We start from the raw sequence: 24508 nt of genomic DNA on the forward strand, positions 1-24508 counted from the left end.
ATACAGAGTACACCTATAAAGTTTGTGGATAATACCAAGATGGCAGGGGTTGCAAGTGCTTTGGAGGATAGGATTAAAATTCAGAATGATCTGGACAAACTGGAGAAATGGTCTGAAGTAAATAGGATGAAATTCAATAAGGACAAATGCAAAGTACTCCACTTAGGAAGAAACAATCAGCTGCACACATACAAAATGGGAAATGACTGCCTAGGAAGGAGTACTGCGGAAAGGGATCTGGGGGTCATAGTGGACCATAAGCTAAATATGAGTCAACAGTGTGACACTGTTGCAAAAAAAGCAAACATCATTCTGGGATATATTAGCAGGAGCTTTGTAAGCAAGACTGATTAGGCCTCAACTGGAGTATTGTGTCCAGTTCTGGGCACCACATTTCAGGAAGGATGTGGACAAATTGGAGAGAATCCAGAGAGGAGCGACAAAAATGATTAAAAGTCTAGAAAACATGACCTATGAGGGAAGTTTGAAAAAACTGGGTTTGTTTAGTCTGGAAAAGAGAAGACTAAGAGGGGACATGATAACAGTTTTCAAGTACATAAAAAGTTGTTACAAGGAGGAGGGAGAAAAATTGTTCTTCTTAACCTCTGAAGATAGGACAAGAAGCAATGGGCTTAAATTGCAGCAAATGAGGTTTCAGTTGGACATTAGGAAAAACTTCATGTCAGGGTAGTTAAGCACTGGAACAAATTGCCCAGGGAGGTTGTGGAATCTCCATCATTGGAGATTTTTAAGAGCAGGTTGGACAAGCACCTGTCAGGGGTGGCCTAGATAATGTTTAGTCTTGCCATGAGTGCCGGGGACTGGGCTAGATGACCTCTCGAGTCCTATGATTCTATGTTCAGGTTCCATGTTTGTCATGGAGGTCACAGATTCTGTGACTTTCTGTGACCTCCTTGACTTCTGCAGCGGCTGGTGTGTCTGGCCCTGGGGCCGCCCGAGCAGCTCAGGCAGCTCCCAGACCAGTCTCCGGACTCCCCCACCCCCTAGTAGCAGAAGTTTGGGGGGCGGGGCTCAGGGCTGGGGATTTGGGTGCGTGGTGGCGCTTACCTGGAGGGGGCTCCCCTCCCTCAGCCCCTAGCTTCATGTGTCACCACTGCCGGCAGGCACCACCCCCGCAGCTCCCATTGGCCGCGGTTCCCAGCCAATGGGAGCTGCAGAACCGGGGCTTGGGGCGGAGTGGAGGCAGCACATGGCGCTGTGGAGCCGGTGAGGGGGCCTGCCCCAGCCCCACCAACCCTCCCCCCTCAGCACCTGCCGTGCCCCCCTGCGCCACCCGAGCACCCATGGTGGCCCCCCACCAGCACCCACATCGCCACCCCCAGGCTGCAACCCCCCCCGGGCTGCACCTCCCTCCAGCACCTGCGTCACCGCCCTCAGGCTGCGCCCCCCCGGGCCATGCCCCCCCGCACCTGTGTTGGCACCCCGAGGCTGCGCCCCCCGCTCCTCCCCGAGCCGTGCACCCGCAGCGCCCCCTGGTCTGTCGCCTGAGCCCCACCCCCACAAGTTTTAGTCAGGGGTATATAGTAAAAGTCATGAACACGTCATGGGCTGTGAATTTTTGTTGATTGCCCGTGACCTATCCATGACTTTTACGAAAAATACCCGTGACTAAAATGTAGCCTTATCTATGATTCTATGTAGCTAAAAGGAATGAGCTAAATTCCATCTCTGTTTCAGTTTATCTGGTGGCAGATGGAGAAAGACAACAGTGCATTGATTTATATAATGAAGCCAAGCTTCCCAGGGAGAAGGGCTAAAAGCTTTTTAAAATAAAAGCTCAGAACCATTTCTGTTGCCTCTGGTTTAGAGACAGATCCAAACCTTTGCGACTGAATCATCTCTGGCTGAATGGAGGAATCTGTATGTTTTTTCCATTTAAAATTGGCACACAAAATTGAGAACTATTAGTGGTCCCATGTAAAAGTACTAAAACTGAAATGTTCTTGTTATTTCCAGCTCCTGTGATTGTTGTTCCACCAAAAAAGATTCATAATATAACTGGTGCCCAAGTGTACCTGTCCTGTGAAGTGAAGGCAGTTCCCACTCCCATCATCACATGGAGAAAGGTATGCCAAAATCTGATTACATTTTAGCCAAGAGGTTACACAGAATCTGATGCGTGTAGGACAGAGAAACTGACATGGGGCTAAATCCGCTGTTAATGTAAACTGTCTCTACGCCTTTGGAACCAGTTTTCACCAGGAGACAATTTGGCCCATTTCTTTTGCTCTCTTGCCATACCTGATTTCAGATTATTATATTCACAAATAAAATGGCATTCCTTAAAAATGAGACTAGAGGGCAGTAATTCCCTCAGTGCGTTAGCATGCCCCATCCGCAGACAGGGGCTATGAACATCTGCCTGCCTGAGGGGCTTTGAGAATTGAAGTGTTGGTCTCACCAGTTTTGACCAGCTCCTCGGCTGCGGTAAGTCAGCGTAGAACCACTAGGTCAGGAGAGCATCTCTGATTTACAGCAGCCCAGGGCCTGGCCTCAGTACATCCCTGAGGGGGAGGAAGGGAATTAATAACCCAAACCCCACTCAGTGCTCAGGTTGAATATTGGACTGGCTTGGCTGGGGGTGATTCTGGGCTGAAAGCTGATCTGACAACGTGACTGATGACATCTATATAAGCAGTCCTCAGAGCAGCACCAGGGGCAGAAAGGAAGAGTCTCAGCCTAGGGACTCTGGCTGTGGAGAGGAAATCTCTCTCCAAGGAGCCAGCTCTGGGGTTAAAAGGGGGTGGTCAGAGAGCTAGGGCTTTGGGGATGGCCAGAGGAGTGGGATGCTAAGCTCCTGGGAGCTAGGGACAGACCTTGAATGAAGGCAGCTAGTCACTTATGCCAAAACCTTCAAACTAGGGTGCCTAAAGTTAGGCACCGAAACAGAAGGGTTGTGGAGCACCCAGCAATTCCTAACCCCAGGGCTACGTTGGGAGAATGGGGAAGCTACCCTGCATCCTGCACACCCACCAGTTACTTAAGGATCCAGATGGAAGGGGTAAGAGGAGCCCCATGTTGTGGCTGGCACTGGCTGGATGTGTGCAAAGAGAAAAGTCAGAATCTGCCCCCAGTAAGCTGGGGCGAGAAGGACTACAACCAGCTGCATACCACCATGTAAGAGGGAGGCATTGCCTCACGTTGGCTCCTGGTCCTTGACTAGCATCTGCCTCTCACTCCTCCCAGTAGCTGCAAGAGGTTCTGCTCCATATTCCTTCCCCTCAGTGAGAGCATCACTCTGAGATGCTCAGGGGTAAGATAATGGTATGTGTTCTTCTGTTATAGGCATCTCTCTGAGGAGCACCGGTGCACATTGCAGAAGCTAGTATAGACGGCAACATGTTGAGCTCATACCTGCCAAATGCAGAGGCAACACACTGATGAGCGTGATGCTTTTAAAGTATTCCATAGCTACATTAACAGTATGCCAATGTCATAACACCCCACAGGTCACAGAGTCACCCAAGGGAGTTAAACTCCTGGAAGAATTGCCTGGAGACAGAATAAACATGGCAGTTCAAGTTCGTGGTGGTCCTTCTAAACATGAGAGCACCGGGTGGGTTTTGGTAAGTCCAACAAAGCAAACTGTACTGAGGGCAGAGATGGGGAAAGAGAGGGGCAGGCTGATTTTGGAAGTGTTTCCATACAGAACACACAGTACATTGCAAGCACGTGATGGTACAGTTTCTAGGGGAGACATTTGAAGAGAAGAAACTCAGAAGAGTGGTTGAGCAGAGTTTAAAATAGAATGAAAGTTCCTACAATCTAGCAGACCGAATTTAAACCAGACATTTTAGTCCTTGTTTTGAAGGAGGAAATCTAAAATCCTTTAGATTTTTCATTCTTATCAAGAATTGATTTATGGCTGCCCTTTTGTGCTTAGTGTTAATTTGTTGATAGTGTGATATTCTCCCCTTTCATTTTGCCAGATTAACCCGCTGATGAAGGAAGATGAGGGTGTTTACCAATGTCATGCTACCAACATGGTTGGAGAAACACAGGCAGAAGGGAATATTAAAGTCAGTGAGCAAAGTAAGAGGACTAACTTCCTAGAATCAGATGACATGATATAGCAGGGTAAGTTTAACATTACAAATCCACTTCAATACCACAGAAGCCTGTTACCCTTTTTTGCATTCACTTGCTCTTGTTGGTCTAAAGATACAGAAGTAGAGGAAGCATGGCCTAGAAACAGTGAATCTGGAGGAGCCTGGAGTCGGTTAGAGGTTGAAGCATTGGCTCAGTATTATCTTGAATAAGTCATTTTCTTCTGTCTGCCTTACTAAACCCATGCTGAAGCGTAGGAAGATAAAGGAAGGGCATTGCAATGTGCTAAATACCTTAGATTTTTCAAAAGCAGATACTATTGCACTGAACATTTGTGGGTAGATAAGCGTATAAATATAATTGATGCTTTTAATTCAACATTTAATGACTGCAGTGTAAATACATACCATACATGATCAGAATGCTTGACATCTTCAGACCAAAAACCAGCATTTGGTACCATATTCTAAAGATGATGCTAATGTTACATGCCAAGGAGACAGAGCAGACTTCCCTCATCTATGACCGGTTCATCTCAGTCGTCATCTCTTCTCTGTAGTATCTTTTCATGTAAATGGATGCAATTCACCCCAGGGCAGAGGGACAGCACAATACCTGTGCCACACTTGCATCCAACTTAAGTCCTCTAAATGGGATTTAAGCAGTGCATATGCCTTGTGCTGACCCTCCCTTTGCACCCCCAGGGTGAATCTCACCCAGAGAAAGGAGAGCAGACACCAAGCAGATAAACAAGCGTGTGGCCGAGATTTAAATAAAACAACCAAAAACTTCCTTCCGCTGATAGCTTCATTGTTCCCAGAAGTTTTAGTATAAGGGCCTGATTCTCCACTGCATTACTCCAATTCTACACTGGTGCAACTCCATGGATTTCAGTGAACCTTTGAATAACAGGAGTAACACCGTAGTGGTGAATTGTGTCCAATACGTGACTCTAGCAAGACGAGGCTGCGAAGCAAAGAGGGTGAACAGTGATCAGAGTCTTGTGCAGAATTGGCCTGGAAATGCAGCTCTGTGCATGAAAATTAATGCTTATTTCTGGGAGAGATACCCTATGTATTAGCTGAAAGAGGGTTTTTATGAAAAAAGATACATCCAGTTTAGCAAATATATTATTCAAAGCAAGGTATATATGTTGTGCTAGTTGCAGCCATGGCCATGTCTCCATCACAGTTCAGTTTTCTGTACAAGTTATTACAAATCCCTGGATGATAAGCTCTCCAACTGTGCTTTTTTTCTCTTCTAGGGAAAAGTGATTCAGTCGTCACTCCAGGGAAACAAAGATTGTCGAGCACAGGCTAAAAATAAGTCCATTAGTGGCTTCCTTTGCTATTTCATATTATAGAATTAGGAAACTGCATTAATATTCTTGTTATGTGGTTAATGACATGTTTTTTGTACATTTTCCTATTTAGATCAATTAGATTAATATTAAAAATCTGTAGTTTATAACGGGAATAAACGAGCAATAAAACGTTTTTTTTTTAAACCATTTAAAAGATATATACCGTCTCAGGGTTGCTTTTTGTTGGCATGCTCAACTGTAACACTGGGGGGCAGCAATTATGGAAGAGACCATTTAGTGTAATTTCTGCATCTCAGTCTTGGCCCGAAAGACAAATCACAGCAATGTAACAATTTCCTTTCTTCTTTTCGCCCACTTCTTAGGGGAAAAAAGCTGAACATTTAATGAAGCTTTGGCAATTGTTGCTTTTGGGTACATACAGTCTCTAGAACATGACTCTAACTAGAACACCGTGTTTTGAAGAGGTTTATAGTCAAAATGGAGGGCTTCCGATGTCTAAAACAGATACGGGGAGCCCTGATTTTATGAGCCCAGTACTCCGTCTACTGAGAGGGGTGCAGTGATTCATTAGATTCCAAGGCCAGAAAAGTATCAAAGTGGCAGCCGTGTTAGTCTGTATCCACAAAAACAACAAGGAGTCCGGTGGCACCTTAAAGACTAACAGATTGATTTGGGCATAAGCTTTCATGGGTAAAAAACCCACTTCTGCAGATGCATGGAGACAGAAAAGACCACTGTGATTCTCTAGTCTGCCAAGGGCAGCAGAAATAATGTGTTTTCACTGCACTTCTGACCAAAGCAGAGATTCTGAGCAAATGGACTCCACCCCAACATACTGTGGTATAAGAGAGCAGTGATAGGTTCCTTACCAACAGGCACATCCCCTGACCCTTTCCAGATAACCCTTTTGTGTTCTCTGTCTCACACAAGTCATTCAAGAATTAACACTAGGTGGCCCAGTCACGAGTGAGTGACACTGACCCTGTGCAGAGGTTCTGCGCTTGAGTAATGCACCACGTGAGACTTCTGTGATGCATGAAATCTGTGCTGCACATCAGTAAAGTCCAGTATAAGGGATGCCCAGGCTGAATGCTGAGACTCTGAGCAAGGACAGAAGTCACTCTGGTCTGCGTTAGCCAGGGTTTTAAAAATCCTCTCATACAACACATACAGCAGCACTGTCAACCCCAAGTGTTCAGAAACTTGTGGTTGACTTAAAAATCGTAATTCTCTTTCTCATTTGCCCGCTGAATTCTGAGGCTGTGGGGGCACTTATGTCACATCGTAAAGCTTTTCTCTGCAACTATAAGAGTTAGAAAATTTCATTTTCAGTGGAGACTGAGGTTCCTGGAGAAAAGCCTCTCAGAAAAACACCAGGTACGACAAGTGCTAGCATCAATGCATGCAAGGGCTGTGCCCAGCCAGTGAGGGGCCCAGAAGATGCTCTGACGGCTCAGCTGTGATAGGAAGGGTCCTTTCCTCGCCTGAGCGCATCCCCCACTATGGACGTGGCAGCTGGGGAGAGGGTTACTTTGCCCAGCCTCCACCACCGGGCCACCCATGCATCCCCGCGCACCCTGCCTCGAGGCCACGCACCCCCCACCATGCCTCCGCCATAGGGCCACACTAGGGTTGCCAGGCATCCGGTTTTCAGCAGGAACACCTGGTCAAAAAGGGACCATGGCAGCTCCAGTCAGCACCACTGACTAGGCCGTTAGAAGTCCGGTCGGCAGCACAGCAGGGCGAAGGCAGGTTCCCTGCCTGCCCTGGCCCCGTGCAGCTCCCAGAAGCGACCGGCATGTCCCTGCAGCCCCTAGGTGCAGGGGTGATCAAGGAAGCGCTGCATGCTGCCCCCAGCACCAGCTCCGCAGCTCCCATTGGCTGGGAACCACGGCCAATGGGAGTTGCAGTAGTGGCACCTGCCCCCTCCTGCACACCAACCCCCTGCCCCAAGTCAGAATCCCCTCCTGCATCCTAACTCCCTCCCAGACCCCACACTCCAACCCCAGCCCTGAGCCCCCTCCCACACCCTAACTCCCTCCTGGAGCCACCACTCCAAACCCCTCATCCCTGGCACCACCCCAGAGCCCACAACCCCAGCCGGAGCCCAAACCCCAAACCTCCTCCTGCACCGCCACCCCATGCCCCAGCCCTGAGTCCCCTCCCGCACCCCAAACCCCTCATCCCCTGCCCCACTCCAGAGCCTGCACCCCCCGCCGGAGCCCTCACCCCCCTCTCATACCCCAACCCCCTGCCCTATTTCAGTGAAAGTGAGTGAGGTTGGGGGAGAGCGAGTGACTGTGAGGGAGAGGGGCTGGAGTGAGTGGGGGCGGGGCCCTGGGGAAGGGATGGGGCCAGGGTGTTCGGTTTTGTGCAACTAGAACGTTGGCAATCCTAGGCCACACACTCCCCATATCCCCCCCCCCAGGGCCACGCACCCCCCATCCCGCCTCAGCCACGGGCTGATTCGCCTCCTAGAGCCAGGGGCAGGACCCGCCATGAGATCGCTCTGCCCTCCCTGCTACCACACGTAAGCATGGCACAGGTGGGGGGAGAGGCTCCTCCCACCACGTCCGCTATGGGGAGGGGCGGAGCCAGCAGCGGAAGTGACTCAGCACCGGAAGTACCAGGATCCGTGTCACGTGACCAGCACAGGCGATAAAAGGGGCCGTGCAGCCGTGGCAATAGCCGGCACTGGCAGGGGCCAGAGGGGCCCTGGCGCTCTCGGTCCATCAGCGGCTGCCTGGAGCAGGGCACACGGGTTGGGATGTGGGGGAGGCCACGGGCACCTTGGAAACTGCGGGGGTGCTGCCCTGCCCAGGGAACGATCTCGCCTCGGGGCTGTGGGCGTTGGTAGTGCCCATGCGCAAGGGGAAGGACACGCTCTAGGCCTTGGCGTGGTGGTGGTAGGTAGGTGAGCGTACACTGTGCTGCATTCTTGGGTCCGGTGCTGTTCCCGTGTGCCGGCCGCACGCAGTGCAGGCGTGGTGGGGCGATCCTGCCGGCCCCTGGGCTGAGCCATGTGGCTCCGAAGCCAGGTGCGCAGCGTTGGGACCGGGCCGGACCCCGCCTCGCACCACCCAGATAGCTCTGGGGCCCACAGCACGGGTCCCTGCAGGGGGTGAGAGTGCATTCAGTGGCTCCCACCCAGGGATCAGCACAACCCAAAAGTGCCCGGGCCGGTGGGCTCCAGCGTGGGCCAGGGGATGAGATGTGCACCTCTAGCACATTCCCCTGGGAGTAGTGTTTTAGCAATGAGAACCCATTAGTAGGATAACTCCCTTCGTTTCTCTTCATGTGCCAGTATATTTATGCCTATATCTGTAATTTTCACTCCATGCATCTGAAGAAGTGCGGTTTTTACCTACGAAAGCTTATGCCCAAATCAATCTGTTAGTCTTTAAGGTGCCACCGGACTCCTCGTTGTTTTTGTGGATACAGACTAGCACGGCTGCCCCTCTAATACGTTAGTAGCACACTGTCATTATCCTGTTCTGAACCAGAACCACTTTTTAACATCAAAAAAACCCAGAACAGTTGGTTCCAAAGTGGCGCACACAATGAAATTTGTACACATCGCATATTGCCTTGATAATGTTTTAGCAATGAAAACTGAGCCACTAGCCTGTTCCAGCTCACCCACTTTTTGAGACCAATGAGGATCCAGAACACCAGGTTCTGAAGTGCCTCAGGATTAAATGTGTATCTATACTCCAGTACCTTGTGGATGATATTTTAATAATGAGAATTGATTAGTAGCACACTGTCATTAACCTGACCCAGATCCACATCTTAACACAAGTAAGGACCCAGAACTGTCGGTTCTGAAGTGGCTAAAGAGGACGAAAATGATTCACATAATACAAATGAGAATAATGCTATATTTTCAAGTGCCCCTTATGGGAAATAATACCTTTATGAATAGAAGTACCTGGAATACTCTGTTCCAACATAGCACAGGGGACCAGAATGCTGTAGCATGGAAAACCTCTTCTGAATGCACCTTCAAATGGCCATTTTGTGTAATTAATTCCCTTTATGACTCGAACCACCTAGAACACTCAGTTCCAAAGCAGCACAGGGAACCAAAAGGATGCACATAATACAACTAACTGAGAATGGCATAATATTGCAGAAAAAAATGACCAAATCAACCTTTCTTTACCTGTTCCAGTCAATAAAGTAATGTAGTATTGATTCAAAACATCTGGAACTGTATATAGCTGAAGTGAAGGGAGACTAAAAATAATGCATAGGTCTATATAATACAGAATCAAGTTAGAAAAATGTAATCCTTGGTAAAATGCAGCTAAAACCGACTTTTAATGCTGTACCACCTTCTGTGAAATGAAATGTTACATATTATTTGCAATTCATAGATGTATTAGCTTATTGTTTTTGTTGTGATTCCTATTGTTGGTAGTAATGAGAGTAGTAGTTTATACAGTATTTCCATATAGTCTAAAAAAGTGGGCTTAAAAAGTCTTTACCCTCAGTCTTGGTGCAGATATGAAATATTTTACTGATGGAAGCATTTCGAACATATATTTTTGTTATTTTGTTTGTGTAGGGAACGGTATTATATAGGTTCTGTGCAATAATCTAATTGCTGGTTTTTAATCAAAAATTTTTTAACATTGTTTTCCCTTTTCTTAACAGTGGAATATAGTGAGGCCTAAATAGTATTTTGAACACAAGAAAGTGATAAACTAGCTTTATTTTCACAAGTAGGCCTGTATTGCAAAAGTTTTGGAATGGCTGTTTGCCTGTTAACTGCAACTGTTTGCTCTGATTTTAAACAATGTAACATTAACACACAAGTACAGAGCAAAAAAAGTTTCACGACTTTTCTATCGGCCCATATTTACTGCCTGGTTAGTTTAATAAAATATTTTTACTTTCAATTCAAACAACTTCTGTACAGAACTAGCCGTGAACCTGGTGAAAGAGTAAACAGCCGGAAAGAACTATTGAAATCTTGATGGCTTAACAAAGTACCGCAAAGAACCCCTTGCATACCATCAAAAACCAGTTTTTATTAGACATCTCAGGGTGACAGTTGTCAACAGCTGCCAGTGGAGAGCTGGGAATTGAGTTGCATAAGAAGTATATGTTTCCAGGTTGAAATGGGTCAAGTGGGTAGGCCTGCCTGTAGAACAAATACATAAGATCAATCACGATAAATTTCTTAGTGTTTACATCAACTGTTATTAAACCAAAAGTGGTCAAAAACCTGAACTAGTAACTTTGAAAATAAAAAAACATTGAATTAAATGGCAAAAAAATCTTCATTAACAGAGAGTTAAGGTTGCCCGGAACTGCAGTCCAGACCTAGCAGCTGAGGCTACCAAAGTGCCATCCAGCAACTGCTAGAGCTCAGCCCGAAACCCTGAGCTGCCAGGAACAACAGTGGTAAATGGTGCTTCCCTAGCACATGCTAGTGCCTCTCCTTGGAGGAGCACCCACCATTTGAGCCCACAGCAGCCCAAATGGTCACTTTGGCTGCTGTGGAATCCCCAGTTTCCCTATTATTGGGGCAGGAAGAATAAAGTGTTGTTACCCTGATTATGTGAATCAAGGACAGTGAAACTGTTTTATGACGGAGGGACTCACCATCAACTAAGTAGCACTCATTAGACAAGGGACATGGGTTCCAAAACCCAGTGAATAGAGAGAGGGTGGGTATTTGTACTCTGTGGTCTGGGTCCCTTCTGAGGGCCCTAAATGCCAGCTGCACCTTCTCCTCCACTGTGTAATAGAATAGCAGAGCTAATTTTGATTTCAATAGGGGTCTGGTTACAGATTGCAGAGCTGAATTCACTTTGGGCTAATGGTGCACAAGCATTAGGGCTCCCCTACGATGAGCTGCAATCACTGAGTACTGTGTCAAGTAGTAGGGGGCCTGAAGATATATTGGTGAGCAGCTTGCAGGACGGCTACCAGTGGGGAGCAGCTGTCAGAGCGGCTCCCAGGACAGCTACTGGAGAGAAGCAGCTGTCAGAGCGGCTCACTGGACGACTACTGGAGAGGAGCAGCTGGTGGAGAAGAGTGGCCGGTGGTGAAGGCTGCAGCAGAAATCCCCGGAGAGGCAGGGCAGTCGGTCGTCAGAGCACGTAAGGTGCCCCTTTACTAACCCCCCCCCCCCCGCCGCCGCCCATTTCCGCACAGGCTGTGGGGGTTAAAACTCTGCAGATGACCTTTGGAACTCTCGACTCACCAAGGACAGAGACAGAGACTTTTGGGTTGCTGGACTTTTGGGACTTTGAGTGACTTTTGGGTTGCTGGACTCAAGAACCAAAGGGAAAGGACACAGCCCAATTTGCTTGGGGTGGGTTTTTGCTCATGGTTTGTGTTATGAATCCTGTTGGTGATATTTCCCCAACATAATGCCACATTGTTTCTCTCTGTTATTAAAAGGCTTTTGCTACACTCCAACTCTATGCTTGCGAGAGGGGAAGTATTGCCTCTTGGAGGCACCCGGGGGAGGGTATTTTTTGTCCCAGGTCACTGGGTGGGGGCTTGAGCCGGTTTTGCATTGTGTTATTGGAACGCAACCCCTAGATACTGAACCCGGCCCTTGTTGCTGCCAACTCTGACAGGCAGAAGGGTTACATATGTATGTGTGTGTATATATATATATATATATATTACTAAAGTGGTTGGAGACATTAATTTGCGTGCTTTAGGTGACTACTAACTAAAGCACCGATGAGAAAGTTTACCATTCCAATATGCAGAATCTTAATGCTCTGGGTCAGGTATGCTTTCTTGGTATGAAGATAATATCAGGCAGTTCATGTCAGTAAAGTGACTCCAGCACAAAGTAGCTGCTTTTTGCAGAATTGCTCGACCTGGATTGGCAAGGGGAACTATATCGATCAGAATCCTAACTGTTCTGCCAATTTCAGTGGGCAGATTATTTAACAAGTCCCTAATAATACTGCTCTTCTGAGTGTACACACACTCTGAATTAAACACCCCTCCACCCCATCCCCAAATTTGTCTTCGAACGCAACACAGTGTGTACTTGGTTTTTTTTTTCACAATAATGTCCTTAAAACTCAGACATGGTTTGACAGGCTCCCCTGCACATAAAGCCTAGAACTCTTACTAGGCATCTCAGACAAGCTGCTCCTTCAGAGTCGTTAATGAATATTATGCCCTGAATGAGGATTATGGGCCTGAATACTATAGGTCTAAATACTAATACTAAAATGAGCGCCTGGCATTGAATGAGGATATTGACACCATAGGCATCATGGACACTTGGTGGAATGATGATAATGGAGGATATTAGTACCAGCATCTCATGGGGTGCAATCAAGACCCGTGAGGGGTTGTGCCCTTGCCTGCCCTGTAACCCAGGGTGCCTTAAAAGGCTCTGCTGCTGTGGGGCCCTTGTCTGGATGCTCCTAGCCAGCTGACAAACCTGCACGGAGTGTCTGGGTGATAAGCAGCCTGCTTGTAACACCACACCACCGCTCTGGCCTCCACCAGCCTTGGTTACACCTGGAAGATGATCCCAGCAGCCCCAGCCCTAATTTTCCTGGTATGTTTGTCATTTTGAATTTGTCCTCCATACATACCCCACACAATCATATTAATGGTCAGGGTGTTGTTAGCTTTCTATTGTTATCTTGCATGACACCTTTTAATACAGGTTAGTACATTAGTGAGTTGGGATACACTGAACGGGTCAGGCCAGCTGACACCCATTAGCAGATACCAGTGAACTTCTTGCATTGGGATACTATTATGGTCACCCAAGGTACAAAATATATTGGAAGGACAGGGTAGGTCCCACTGGTGGGGGAGTGGCACTATATGTGAAAGAGAGCAGAGTTAAATACAGTAAAAATCTTAAATGAATTAAACTGTACCATAGAATCTCTGTGGATGGATATATCATGCTTGAACAAAAAAAAGAAGAGCAGTAGGAATCTCCTACTGATCACCTGAGCAGGATGATGATGGTGTTTGTGAATGCTCAGGGAATTAGCGAGGCTACAAAAGCAGGAAGCACAATAATAATGGTTGATTGCAACTATCCTCATATTGGCTGAGTAAATGTAACCTCGGCGCATGATGCAGAGAGAGAATTTCTACACACCAGTAATGACGGCTTTTTGGAACAGTTAGTCCTGGAATCCACAAGGGGCTTGACCCCCAACCCTGCTGTGGTCACCTAGGACAGGGGCTAGGGTGTCCCAACTCCGGGGTACTCTCTCTGCACTGGGCACTTCTCTGACCCACTGACCATTACATACGATTTAAAGCAAATACAATTTATTTAATCAACAATTAGCTTAAAAAGGAATAAGGAAAAATGGGAAAGGTTAAAGGAAAACACATCACCCCGCTCTGTGGCAGGGAACATCACAACCAGTGTCTCTGGAATGTCAGGGCTTTAAATCATATGTAATGATCAGTGCATCAGGGAAGTGCCCAGAGCAGAGAGAGTACCCTGGAGTGGGGACACCCTAGCCCCTGTCCTAGGTGACCACAGCAAGGTTGGGGGTCGAGCCCCCCAGGAATCCTGGGCCCAGCCTCGTTGGGGTTACAAGGACCTGCCAGACAGGAGAGTGGGCAGGAAGGCCTCCAGGTAAAGGAAGTGGGAGTGAGGACTCAGATCCTTCTGCTAGCCCATTCCACCGGGGTAGTGCAGAAGCCAGGAAAGTTCCCCACAATAGCGGGACCATTCCCCCGCTTACATAAAGGAAGACCAGGCCATTGCAGGGAAGCTAAATAAATTCACTGCAGAGGAAGTGGGGAAGATACCCACATCAGAGCTAGTCTTTTGGGTGACAAATCCAAAGTAGTGTTACCCCTTGATGTGTCAATAGAAGAGGTATTGGAACAAATTGATAAATAAAACAATAACACATCACTAGGACCAGATGGTATTCACCCAAGAGTTCTGTAGGAGCTGTTGTGATAATTGAGCCTACAAATCTACCCAAATAGTGAGCTCAACTCTAAATAGTATGTAAAAGTTCAGAAGATGTTACAATAACCTATAATAACCAGTGCTGATGGGGGAAAGGCAAGAAATGATCTGGAGGATGGTGTGGATTGCACTCTCAGCAAATTTGCGGATGATACTAAACTGGGAGGAGTGGTAGATACGCTGGAGGGGAGGGATAGGATACAGAAGGACCTAGACAAATCGGAGGATTGGGCCAAAAGAAATCTGATGAGGTTCAATAAGGATAAGTGCAGGGTCCTGCACTTAGAATGGAAGAATCCAATGCACCGCTACAGACTAGGGACCGAATGGCTAGGCAGCAGTTCTGCGGAAAAGGACCTAGGGGTGACAGTGGACAAGAAGCTGGGTATGAGTCAGCAGTGTGCCCTTGTTGTCAAGAAGGCCAATGGCATTTTGGGATGTATAAGTAGGGGCATAGCGAGCAGATCGAGGGACGTGATTGTTCCCCTCTATTCGACATTGGTGAGGCCTCATCTGGAGTACTGTGTCCAGTTTTGGGCCCCACACGACAAGAAGGATGTGGATAAATTGGAGAGAGTCCAGCGAAGGGCAACAAAAATGATTAGGGGTCTAGAACACACAACTTATGAGGAGAGGCTGAGGGAGCTGGGATTGTTTAGCCTGCAGAAGAGAAGAATGAGGGGGGATTTGATAGCTGCTTTCAACTACCTGAAAGGGGGTTCCACAGAGGATGGCTCTAGACTGTTCTCAATGGTAGCAGATGACAGAACGAGGAGTAATGGTCTCAAGTTGCAGTGGGGGAGGTTTAGATTGGATATTAGGAAAAACTTTTTCACTAAGAGGGTGGTGAAACACTGGAATGCGTTACCTAGGGAGGTGGTAGAATCTCCTTCCTTAGAGGTTTTTAAGGTCAGGCTTGACAAAGCCCTGGCTGGGATGATTTAACTGGGAACTGGTCCTGCTTCAAGCAGGGGGTTGGACTAGATGACCTTCAGGGGTCCCTTCCAACCCTGATATTCTATGATTCTATGATTCTATGAAAGGGAGCCAGAATTACTAAATGCGTCTGAACAAAAAGGCCAAGTTGATATGCTTCAAGAACCGTGTTGAAACAATGCTTATTAAAAACAGGAGATGTGGAGTCAGAAGTTAATGAGCCAAAATTGGTAGGTTGGCTATTAGGCCTAATAGCTGGACAATATAATGAGGTGATGGGCTCTTTTGTGGGGAAAGTATGAAAGAACAGAAAATGAAGAAAGAACATTCAAAAGAATGGAGGGAGGCACCTGAGGTGGGCGTCACCATCATGGCTGCCACCCCAACCTGGGACCTTGTGCCTTCATCATCCCCATCTTGAGAAATATCCTGACCACACCAGACAGAGGGGCCCAGGCGACATCATCACCTTTCCTGGCTCCAGCTGAGTCCCAAGGCCCCCCCACTCCCGAGTTGAAAGGACTTCGACAACAGCTGCAATAACAACCGCTCATCTCAACTCACTTCTTCTCTTTTTCTAAAAACGACCATTTTTACCATCTCAGAGACTGTCAGACAAGGGTGTTTGTCTTTCTAAAACTCTCTCCAGCTAACAGGAAAGGGAACAGGGGATGCTGTTAAAATGAAAGCCTTATTTAATACTTCAGCTTTCAAATGTTTTAACTTTTCAAAAATGTTTTTTTCTTTTTCTGTATCTTTAATAAAAAAGTTAAAAAGATTGTTAATGGTGTGTTTGCCATAGTAAGCAGGCTGAGGTCTCTGTACACCAAGCCCTGAGCCTTGTTTAACACTGTTCAGTGTTAGACAGTGACTGCGTTATGTTAACACTGCTGGCCCTGTGTTGGGCTGTTCTCCCCATACCACCATTGAAAGGGTTCATGAGGTTGAGAAGGGGGCCAATTAACCTGAAAGGCTGCACCGGAGGGAGAGCCAGGCTGGAAAGGCTGAGTGAAGATGGAGCCCAGCTGAGATGGAATGGGTGAGGCTGCTATAAAGACTGGAAGTTGACAACAGAAAGGGGCTTCAGAGAGAGAAACCGCCATCACTCACAAGGTGAGAGAAGGCAAGATAAAAAGTAGCCCAGGGATACAGACAGCATTAAGGATTGGGACTGTGCAGACCTTGACTGCTTGTGGTAGGGTCCCTGGGCTGCAACCCAGTGTAGAGGGCAGGCCCGGGTTCCCCTACCAGCCACTGGGCAGCGTGGCTGTTAAAGGGCAGCAAGAGGAAGGACTGCCTAGGTCAGTGGGTCCCTAGAGAGTTTGATACCCCGGAAGGGGAGAACTACAGTGACCTGGCTGGAGGGCCAAGCCACGAAGCGGGAGCAGTCAAATCTCAAGTGAGCAAACAGGGAGAGTGCTGCAGTGAGCAACTGTAAGAGCTAATCCCCAGACACGGACAGAAGGAGGTGCCCCAGCGGAGAGGAGAGCACCCGGTGACAGGCCCATTTATTCCATCTAAATTCATAAAACAGGACTCAAATATGAAATTACAGACCTATGTATATGACTTATTGCTGAAATTAGCCTCTGTACCAGATGACTGGAAGGTAGCTAATGTAATGCTGATTTTTAAAAAGACCCCTAGAGATGATCCTGGCAATTACAGGCTAGTAAGCCTAATTTACCCACAGCAAATTGGTAGAAACTGTAGTAAAGAACAGAATTATCAGACACAGAGATGAACATGATTTATTGGGGAAGAGTCAACATGGCTTTTATAAAGGGAAATCATGCCTCACCAATCTACTAGAATTCTTTGAGGGGGTCAACAAGCATGTGGATAAGGGGGATCCAGTGGATATAGTGTGCTTGGACTTTCAGAAAGCTCTTGACAAGGTCCCTCACCAAAGGCTCTTAAGGAAACTAAGTAGCCACGGGACAAGAGGAAAGGTCCTCTCATGGATCAGTAGTAACTGGATAAAAAATAGTAAACAAACGATAGGAATAAACAGTCAGTTTTCACAATGGAGAGAGGTAAATAGCAAGGTCACCCAAAGGATCTGTACTGAGACCAGGGCTATTCAATATATTAAGAAGTGATCTGGAAAAGGGAATGAACAGTGAAGGGGCAAAGTTTGCAGATGATACAAAATTATCCAAGATAGTTAAGTCCAAAGCTGATTATGAAGAGTTGCAAAGGGATCTCACAAAACTGGGTGACCGGGCAACAAAATGGCAGATGAAATTCAATGTTGATAAGTGCAAATTAATGCACATTGGAAAAAATAATCCCAACTATACATATATAACGATGAGTTCTAAATAAGATGCCACCACTCAAGCAAGAAATCTTGGAAACACCGTGGATAGTTCTCTGAAAACTTCAGCTCAGTACACAGCAGCAGTCAAAAGGTCTAACAGAATGTTAGGAACTATTAGGAAAAAGATAGAAAATATGACAGAAAATATCATAATGCCACTACATAAGTCCAGGGTGCACCCAGACCTTGAATAATGTGTCCAGTTCTGGTCGCCTCATCTCAGTATCTAGGGGACCTGGAAAAGGGTCAGAGAAGGGTGACAAAGATGATCAAGGGTATGGAACAGCTTCCATACAAAGACAGACTAAAAAGATTAGGGCTGTTCATTTTAGAAAAGAGACAATATATGGGGGACGTGATAGAGATCTATAAAATCATGAATGGTGTGGAAAAAGTGAATAGAAAAGTGTTATTTCCCCTTTCCCACAATATAAAAGCCAGAGGTCACCCACTGAAACTAATAAACCAGCAGGTTAAATACAAACAAAAGGAAGTACTTTTTCACACAACACATAATTAACCTGTGGAACTCATTACCATATGTCATTGTGATGGCAAAAAGGATAATTGGGTTAAAAAAGGAACTAGATACATTCATAGAGGATAAGTCTATCAATGGCTATTAGCCAAGATGGTCAGGGACACAGCCCCATGTTCAGGACAACCCTAAGCCTCTGAGTGTCAGAAGCTGGGAATGGAAAATGGGCGGGTCACTCCAGAATTGCCCTGTTCTGTACTCACGCTCTCTGAAGTTCTGGTATTTGGCCACTGTTGGAGACAGGATCCTGGGATAGATGGATCATTGCTCTGACCCACGATGGCCATTCTTATGTTCTGATGAACCAGCAGTCTTTTCTCAGCCAAAATTCCTGATGGTTTCAATCACGGGGTCAGATTCCGCTGTCAGGTGCAGCAGCAGTATAAATGCTTGGATGGAGTTACTCCAGATTTGCATCAATGTAACTGGCAGCGCAAAGACTTAAATCAGTATTTGTTTAGCCTGAATAAGAAGAGCCTGGGGCAGGGCAGGAGGGGGAGGGGGTTAGCTCTAGCCTGCAGAGCCACTGGGCAGAAAAGGCCAGGTTCTGCTTTCCGACACACTGGTGTAAACCTACAGTAGTTGAATTGACATCAGTGGCATTACACGGGTTTAAAGCGGTAGTGAATGAGATCAGAATCAGGCTGAAAAATATTCGGGTGCCATCTTTGACATATCAGGTCTGTAGGGGAGTTCGATTTGAGATGACATGAATGGTTACGCATTTTCAGTGACGGCTGTTGTAAGTGCATGGAGCTGAACGTGGCTGCGTTTGTGTGCAGAAGTGAGAATCCTTTGGTGTTCACATGTAGTTCCACCAATGTGTGTGCACGCAGGAAGCAGCATAGCTGTGTGCAGTTAAGGATATTTCAGTTTCCAGAAAGGAGGCTTGTAACGGGCTTTCAGTCATTACGACTTAAAATCAGATCACGTCGCGAGGTGATATGTTTTGTCAGATATTTAAATCAGTTTGGTTTGTTGCAAAACTTCCCGTGCCCCATGCTAGCACACGTATATTTGACATGTTAACTACTTTTTTAGAGGATAAAACATTAAGTTTGAAAAATAATCTTTTGCAAACAATCTGCCCAGTGGATTTGCTTTGGGTGTTATGATTGGGAAAGCTTTCTAATATCAAAAGTCATTTTTTAAATACCTACTGACTGTACAAAGTAGCCAGTTTTCATATTTTCTTTAGGTTGTAGCAGCGGCCTGAGATAAGCAGCTTACCGTTAGAAGGTGAAGTTCTGGCCCTGCTGAAACCTCCTATTGACTTCAAAAACAAAAGGAGTACTTGACTAACACGGCTGCTACTCTGAAACCTATTGACTTCAGTGGATTTCACTCTTGGTATATGTGTGAAATTCACCCAGGCATGGAGGCCCATGCAAAACCTTCAGCACCATTTACATGCAATCCATGGTGGGGGTGGGGCTGCTGGGGGACAGGAGCCAGTATAGAAGGCTGCAGACAGGTTCCTGATTTACACAGATCCCGGTGGTCCTACCACCCATCACACACGTCTTCTGTTGATTCCCAGGGTTGTCAGGGGCCAGGACACTGCACAGAAGTGCAGGTATATTTGCTAAGATACTCTCAGGAACTAGAGACAGGTGCAAAGGGGTCCAGCAGGGAGAACCTACCCTTCGCCATCCAGTTAAACGCAGGAGGAAATTTAGGATGATGCTTATGTTTTGCTGTTCCTAAGGACTGAAGGAAAATCACCAGTAGATGGGGCAGGGAGTTAGGGGGAACCTCCACATGCATGCATTTGGGGTCTAAATAGGCCTGCCAAAACGACGGTCTTTCTGCCACAAACTACTGTTGCCCATTTCTCTTGGGAATGTTGATCCCGATTTTTTTCCTGATGTTGAGTTCAACAAGGCATGGGATGGGCAAAGCGCCCATGAAATCTGCCAGGGATGTGTGTTTCAAAACAATTGAGGCACAAAAACTTTGAGAGAGAGCTTCTTGTCCCCTCGTCTCTGAGTGCAGACAATCCACACCAGGATGCCCCCAAAACAGGTTACTGTCTGCATGCAATTAATCCAGTCTCATGACTATAGTATCGTTCTTGAGTTTGTCTAACTCTGTCTGTTGGATTTTTTAAGAGTTTTAGTGTTAAAATGCCATTCCCAAGGCCACTTCAGCTTGTTCCAGCATATTTTTGTTCTCTGTGCTGCTTTGGGAGTGTTCCATGTGGTTTTAATAACGTTGTTTAGAACCCCAAACTGGCACTTGGAGGTGGGTTTGAAACAGGTTTTTTGCCGTACAGTGTTGTGCTCAGTTAGTTGTATTATGTGTATAATTTTGGTCCCCTGTGCTGCCCTGGAACTGTGTGTTTTTTGGTGGTTCTACTCATAAAGGTATTTATTGCCTGAAACAGGCACTTGAAGGTGGGTTCGGACAAGGTTTTCTGTAGTACTGTGTTGTTCTCAGTCAAGTGTATTCTGTATATCATTTTTGTCCCCTGTGCCACCTCAGAAGTCCATGTTCCTGGTTCTTTATGGTGTCAAAAATGGTTCTGAGCTGGAACAGGATAATAACAATGTTATTAGTTCGTTCTCATTCAAAAAATATTGTTAAGTGTTTTTACCAATATCAGCTGTGTTTGACAACAACTTAATTTATTACAGTGTCTTTCTGGGATGTTCTGGAATATTTTTGTTCCTTGTGCTGCCTCAGAACTGAGTGCCCAGAAGAGGCCCTAGAAGGTGCTTTGGAAGAGGTTTTCTGTGGTATAGAGTTATTCTTCGTTCCTTGGAAGCTGTGTATCATTTTGGTCCCCTGTGCCGCCTCGTAACTATGTTCTGGGTCATTATTGCTGTTCAAAAAATGGTTCTGGGACAGGTGGAGTAAATGACTGTGCTCCTAATCGATTTTCATTACCCTGAGGACAAAATTTTAGTAATGAAAACCAATTAGTAGCACACTTCCATTAACCAATTCTGGCCCATAACCACTTAACAATGTGGTTTTAGTCTGTTCTCATTACTAAAATGTTGCTCCAAACTGTGTAACAGTATCTGCTTTTTTTTTTTTTTTGCAAGAATTCTACTTATTAAAATGCCATTCCAGGCTTTTCCAGCTTTTACACCATACCTCAATGCAGTGCCTACGCTGATGACTGTCAGTGTGCCCTAAACTTGGTGTCCTCTGAGTTCAAGGGCAGTATTGTTTTTTTACTCTTACCTAGTCCCTCCTCTCTGTTGTCACAGTATCCCCATAAATTATTTAAACTCATTCTTGTAATAGAGAGAAATTTGCATCTCCACAAGAACAGTTCCTATGGGGCTATCTTGTTAAAAGTTTATCTCCACTCCCAATGGTATGGATACTCAATTAAATAATCTGTTGATGGGCCCTATAGAAGGTTAAAACATTCTTGGGGCTACATGTCTAAAGGCTAAGAGTTCAGGAACCTGTAGTGAGATACTGCATCATCTGAGCATGTAGTGTCCCTATGTTGACAAACGATTCATGATCTGCAAGTCAGACCTGTTAGTATTGGGTAATTTTATAAGCTATGTAACTGTGGTGGAGATGACACTATTCTCGTTTGATTTGCCTCTATCTGCTCCATTAATACCTTGTGTCTCTGACCCACTTTGTGTCTCTGAAGAACACAGAGGCAGATGAAGTTGTGTTGACAAGTGCAAAGTAGTGCATGTTGCAAGGAATAATTTGAACTACTGACGCACATTTCTAGGTCGTATAAACTAACTGCACAATAATCTGGTCACCAAAAATGTACACCACGATGCTGCCATAGTAAGAGCTTTAGCCACATGACCTCCAGCTAGATCAGGGGTAGTCGATAGGTGGACCACGAGCCAAATCCAGACCTCCAGATGCTTTTGAACAGACCCCGAAATCTTTTTATTGACTTATCATTATTTTTTATTATTTTCTCAGGAGTCTGGACCTTGACCAGGACATTTGGACCTTGACAAAAAATAATTGACTAACCCTGAGTTAGATGCTGCAGAACTCTCGAAATGCCAGTGTCTACACTGCAGTTTAGTACCAGACTTCGAAAGAGCCACCAGATGTCAGCAAATACACAGTTACAGCACTCCCACAGGAACATCATGAAATTAAAAGCCATGCGGAAGTTCCCTCCACCTTGAGTAACTATGGGAAAATACAGCTGTTTTTTTTTAATTCAATCCTATGCCAACACCACTTCCCAGGCACACCAGAGCTATAAAACATAATCAATTTCAAAGCATGAGGTATCATATAAAACAGCTAGCTAGCTACCTCTCACTCCCCTGCAGCCACCCTAGGACAATGAAAATGGCTGCCAAACACACTGCATCCTATGCTCAAATTTAAACTGGCACAGGTTATGATGAGCATCTCTGTGAAAAGGTGCAGAACTCAAAGCATTTTATAGACAAAAATACCAACATTAATTCACTTTTTTAAAAAATAAAACTTTCTATAGTCTGCAGGGGTAATTGCAAACTGTTCTCCTGCACACTTGCTTTTCAATTTGCTGGAATGCTACATTTGCATGGAGGGGTGTTATATGGAAGCAAAGATGGATTAATCAAAGCAGGAGAAGTGATGTTTGTGTAGTATTCTGGCCACATTCTGCTGATGCAGAAAATAAAATCTCTGATATGGTACCCAATTAACAGGGAAGAGTAATGTCCTCCAAAACTGGGAAACTATGGGGCACAGTCTTGTCTATGGAAAGATGTAAATAGAAATGATTCCCTGTGGTCTCAGACCTTTCATGGGAATACAACACCTCTAAATGTCAAGGGAGAAGGGAATAAAAGGTGGCATTGCAGATGAGACTCAAGTCTCTCTAAAGCATTAAACTAATTTTCAGCCCTTTGCATATAAGATACCGAGCTCCCTGTGTTTACAGTTATATCTGCAACTCAAGAGCATTGGGCAGTCTATAAGAAAGCTGAAAGACACTAATCCAGGCTGACCTCTTTAAACAGTTATCAGAGTATAAGGACTTTGCGCCACCTTCCAAGCCTCCCCAATGACCTGGATACCCCCACTGGTTTCTGACACTAGCCTTGTTCAGGTAAGTCTTCATATGCAACCAGTTGTAGAGCATCATTAGTTTCTAAAAATTACAGACCATTTTCTAACACAGAAGGTTTTCCAACGGACACAAGAATTCTATTCTGGACATCACTGTGATGGATAAAGACGAATAAGCCATTGCCTAGGTACTGGTGATCAAATCTGATTACATTCAATATTGGCAAACAGAGGACAGCCCCAGCCAGTAATAAGTATACTTGGAGCTTCAACCAGACAAATTTCCCAGATCTGAGGAAAATTTGAGTGAAATTGATCAAGAGGGAAAACTTAGAGATATGAGTGAAAATTGTGAGTTCTTTAAGATGGCATTATTAAATGGCCAAAAGCCACGATTCCACAATCAAGAAGCCAACTTTGGCTAAAACCCCAAACTGGTTCAGTAGCAGAGTGAAGGCAGCAATTAGAAACAAAAAAGCAACCTATAACTTAGAAAAAAGGGAAAGCAGACACAAATTAATTTAAACTAGATGTTATAAAATGAAGAAAATTGATAAGAGGAGATAGACATCAGAAAGAAAAATCTATGGCTGGCAGGTCTAAGAACAGTGAGAATTTCTTAAAGTACGTTGGGTACAGGCCCATTACCAGCTAGAGATGGTAGAATTGTTGATGTTGTCAACAGAACAGAAATATTTATTGAACACTTCTGCCTATTTCTGGAAAGCAGCAGAGTAATGTACTAGCATCATGTGAGGATAATGAAGTATTTTCTAGTCCAGTAGTAAGTGAGGATATTAAACAGCATCTGCTAGGGATAAACATTTTTAAATCGGCAGATTCTGATAACTTGCACCTAACAGAGTTGAGTGAGGAGATTTCTGGCCTGCTAATGTAAATTTTTAATAAACCTTAGAATATTGGGGAAATTCCAGAAGACTGGAAGATTGCTAATGTGCCAGTATTTTAAAATGCAAGTAAATTGACGCAGGTCAGGATGTCTGGCTAATTGTTACATCAATCCCAGTCAAAACAACAGAAAAGCTGATGTGGAACTCAACTGCTAAAGAACTGAAAGAAAGGAACATAATGACTGCCAGTCAATATGGTTTTATGGAAAATTGCTCATGTCAAACAAATCTGATTTCATTCTTTGTGATCACAAGTTTGGTTGATGAAAGTAACTATATAGATGTAAAAAGAAAAGGAGTACTTGTGGCACCTTAGAGACTAACCAATTTATTAGAGCATAAGCTTTCGTGAGCTACAGCTCACTTCCTCAGATGCATATCGTGGAAACTGCAGCAGGCTTTATATATATAAAGGATATAAATATAAGGATATAAAGGATAAATATATATA

At 45.4% G+C, this 24508-nt stretch overlaps 1 protein-coding gene across 2 annotated transcripts in view; it reads left to right on the forward strand.

Moving 5' to 3' along the window:
- IGFBPL1 (insulin like growth factor binding protein like 1) overlaps positions 1-24051 on the forward strand; it is a 49156-nt gene extending 25105 nt beyond the window's left edge. The window contains exons 2-5 of one of the 2 annotated variants that reach the window (XM_073346314.2): positions 1978-2087; positions 3471-3587; positions 3951-4098; positions 22052-24051. In XM_073346314.2, coding sequence (XP_073202415.1) covers positions 1978-2087; positions 3471-3587; positions 3951-4094 — 371 coding nt within the window. In that variant the 3' untranslated portion in view covers positions 4095-4098; positions 22052-24051. Of the gene's footprint in view, positions 1-1977; positions 2088-3470; positions 3588-3950; positions 4099-5332; positions 6004-22051 lie in introns of those variants that run through there. The other variant, XM_073346313.2, reaches the window with a different exon arrangement.
- Positions 24052-24508: the final 457 nt, after the last annotated feature.

Source organism: Lepidochelys kempii, chromosome 5 (genome assembly GCF_965140285.1).
Source record: "Lepidochelys kempii isolate rLepKem1 chromosome 5, rLepKem1.hap1, whole genome shotgun sequence".
Classification (NCBI taxonomy): Eukaryota; Metazoa; Chordata; order Testudines; family Cheloniidae; genus Lepidochelys; species Lepidochelys kempii.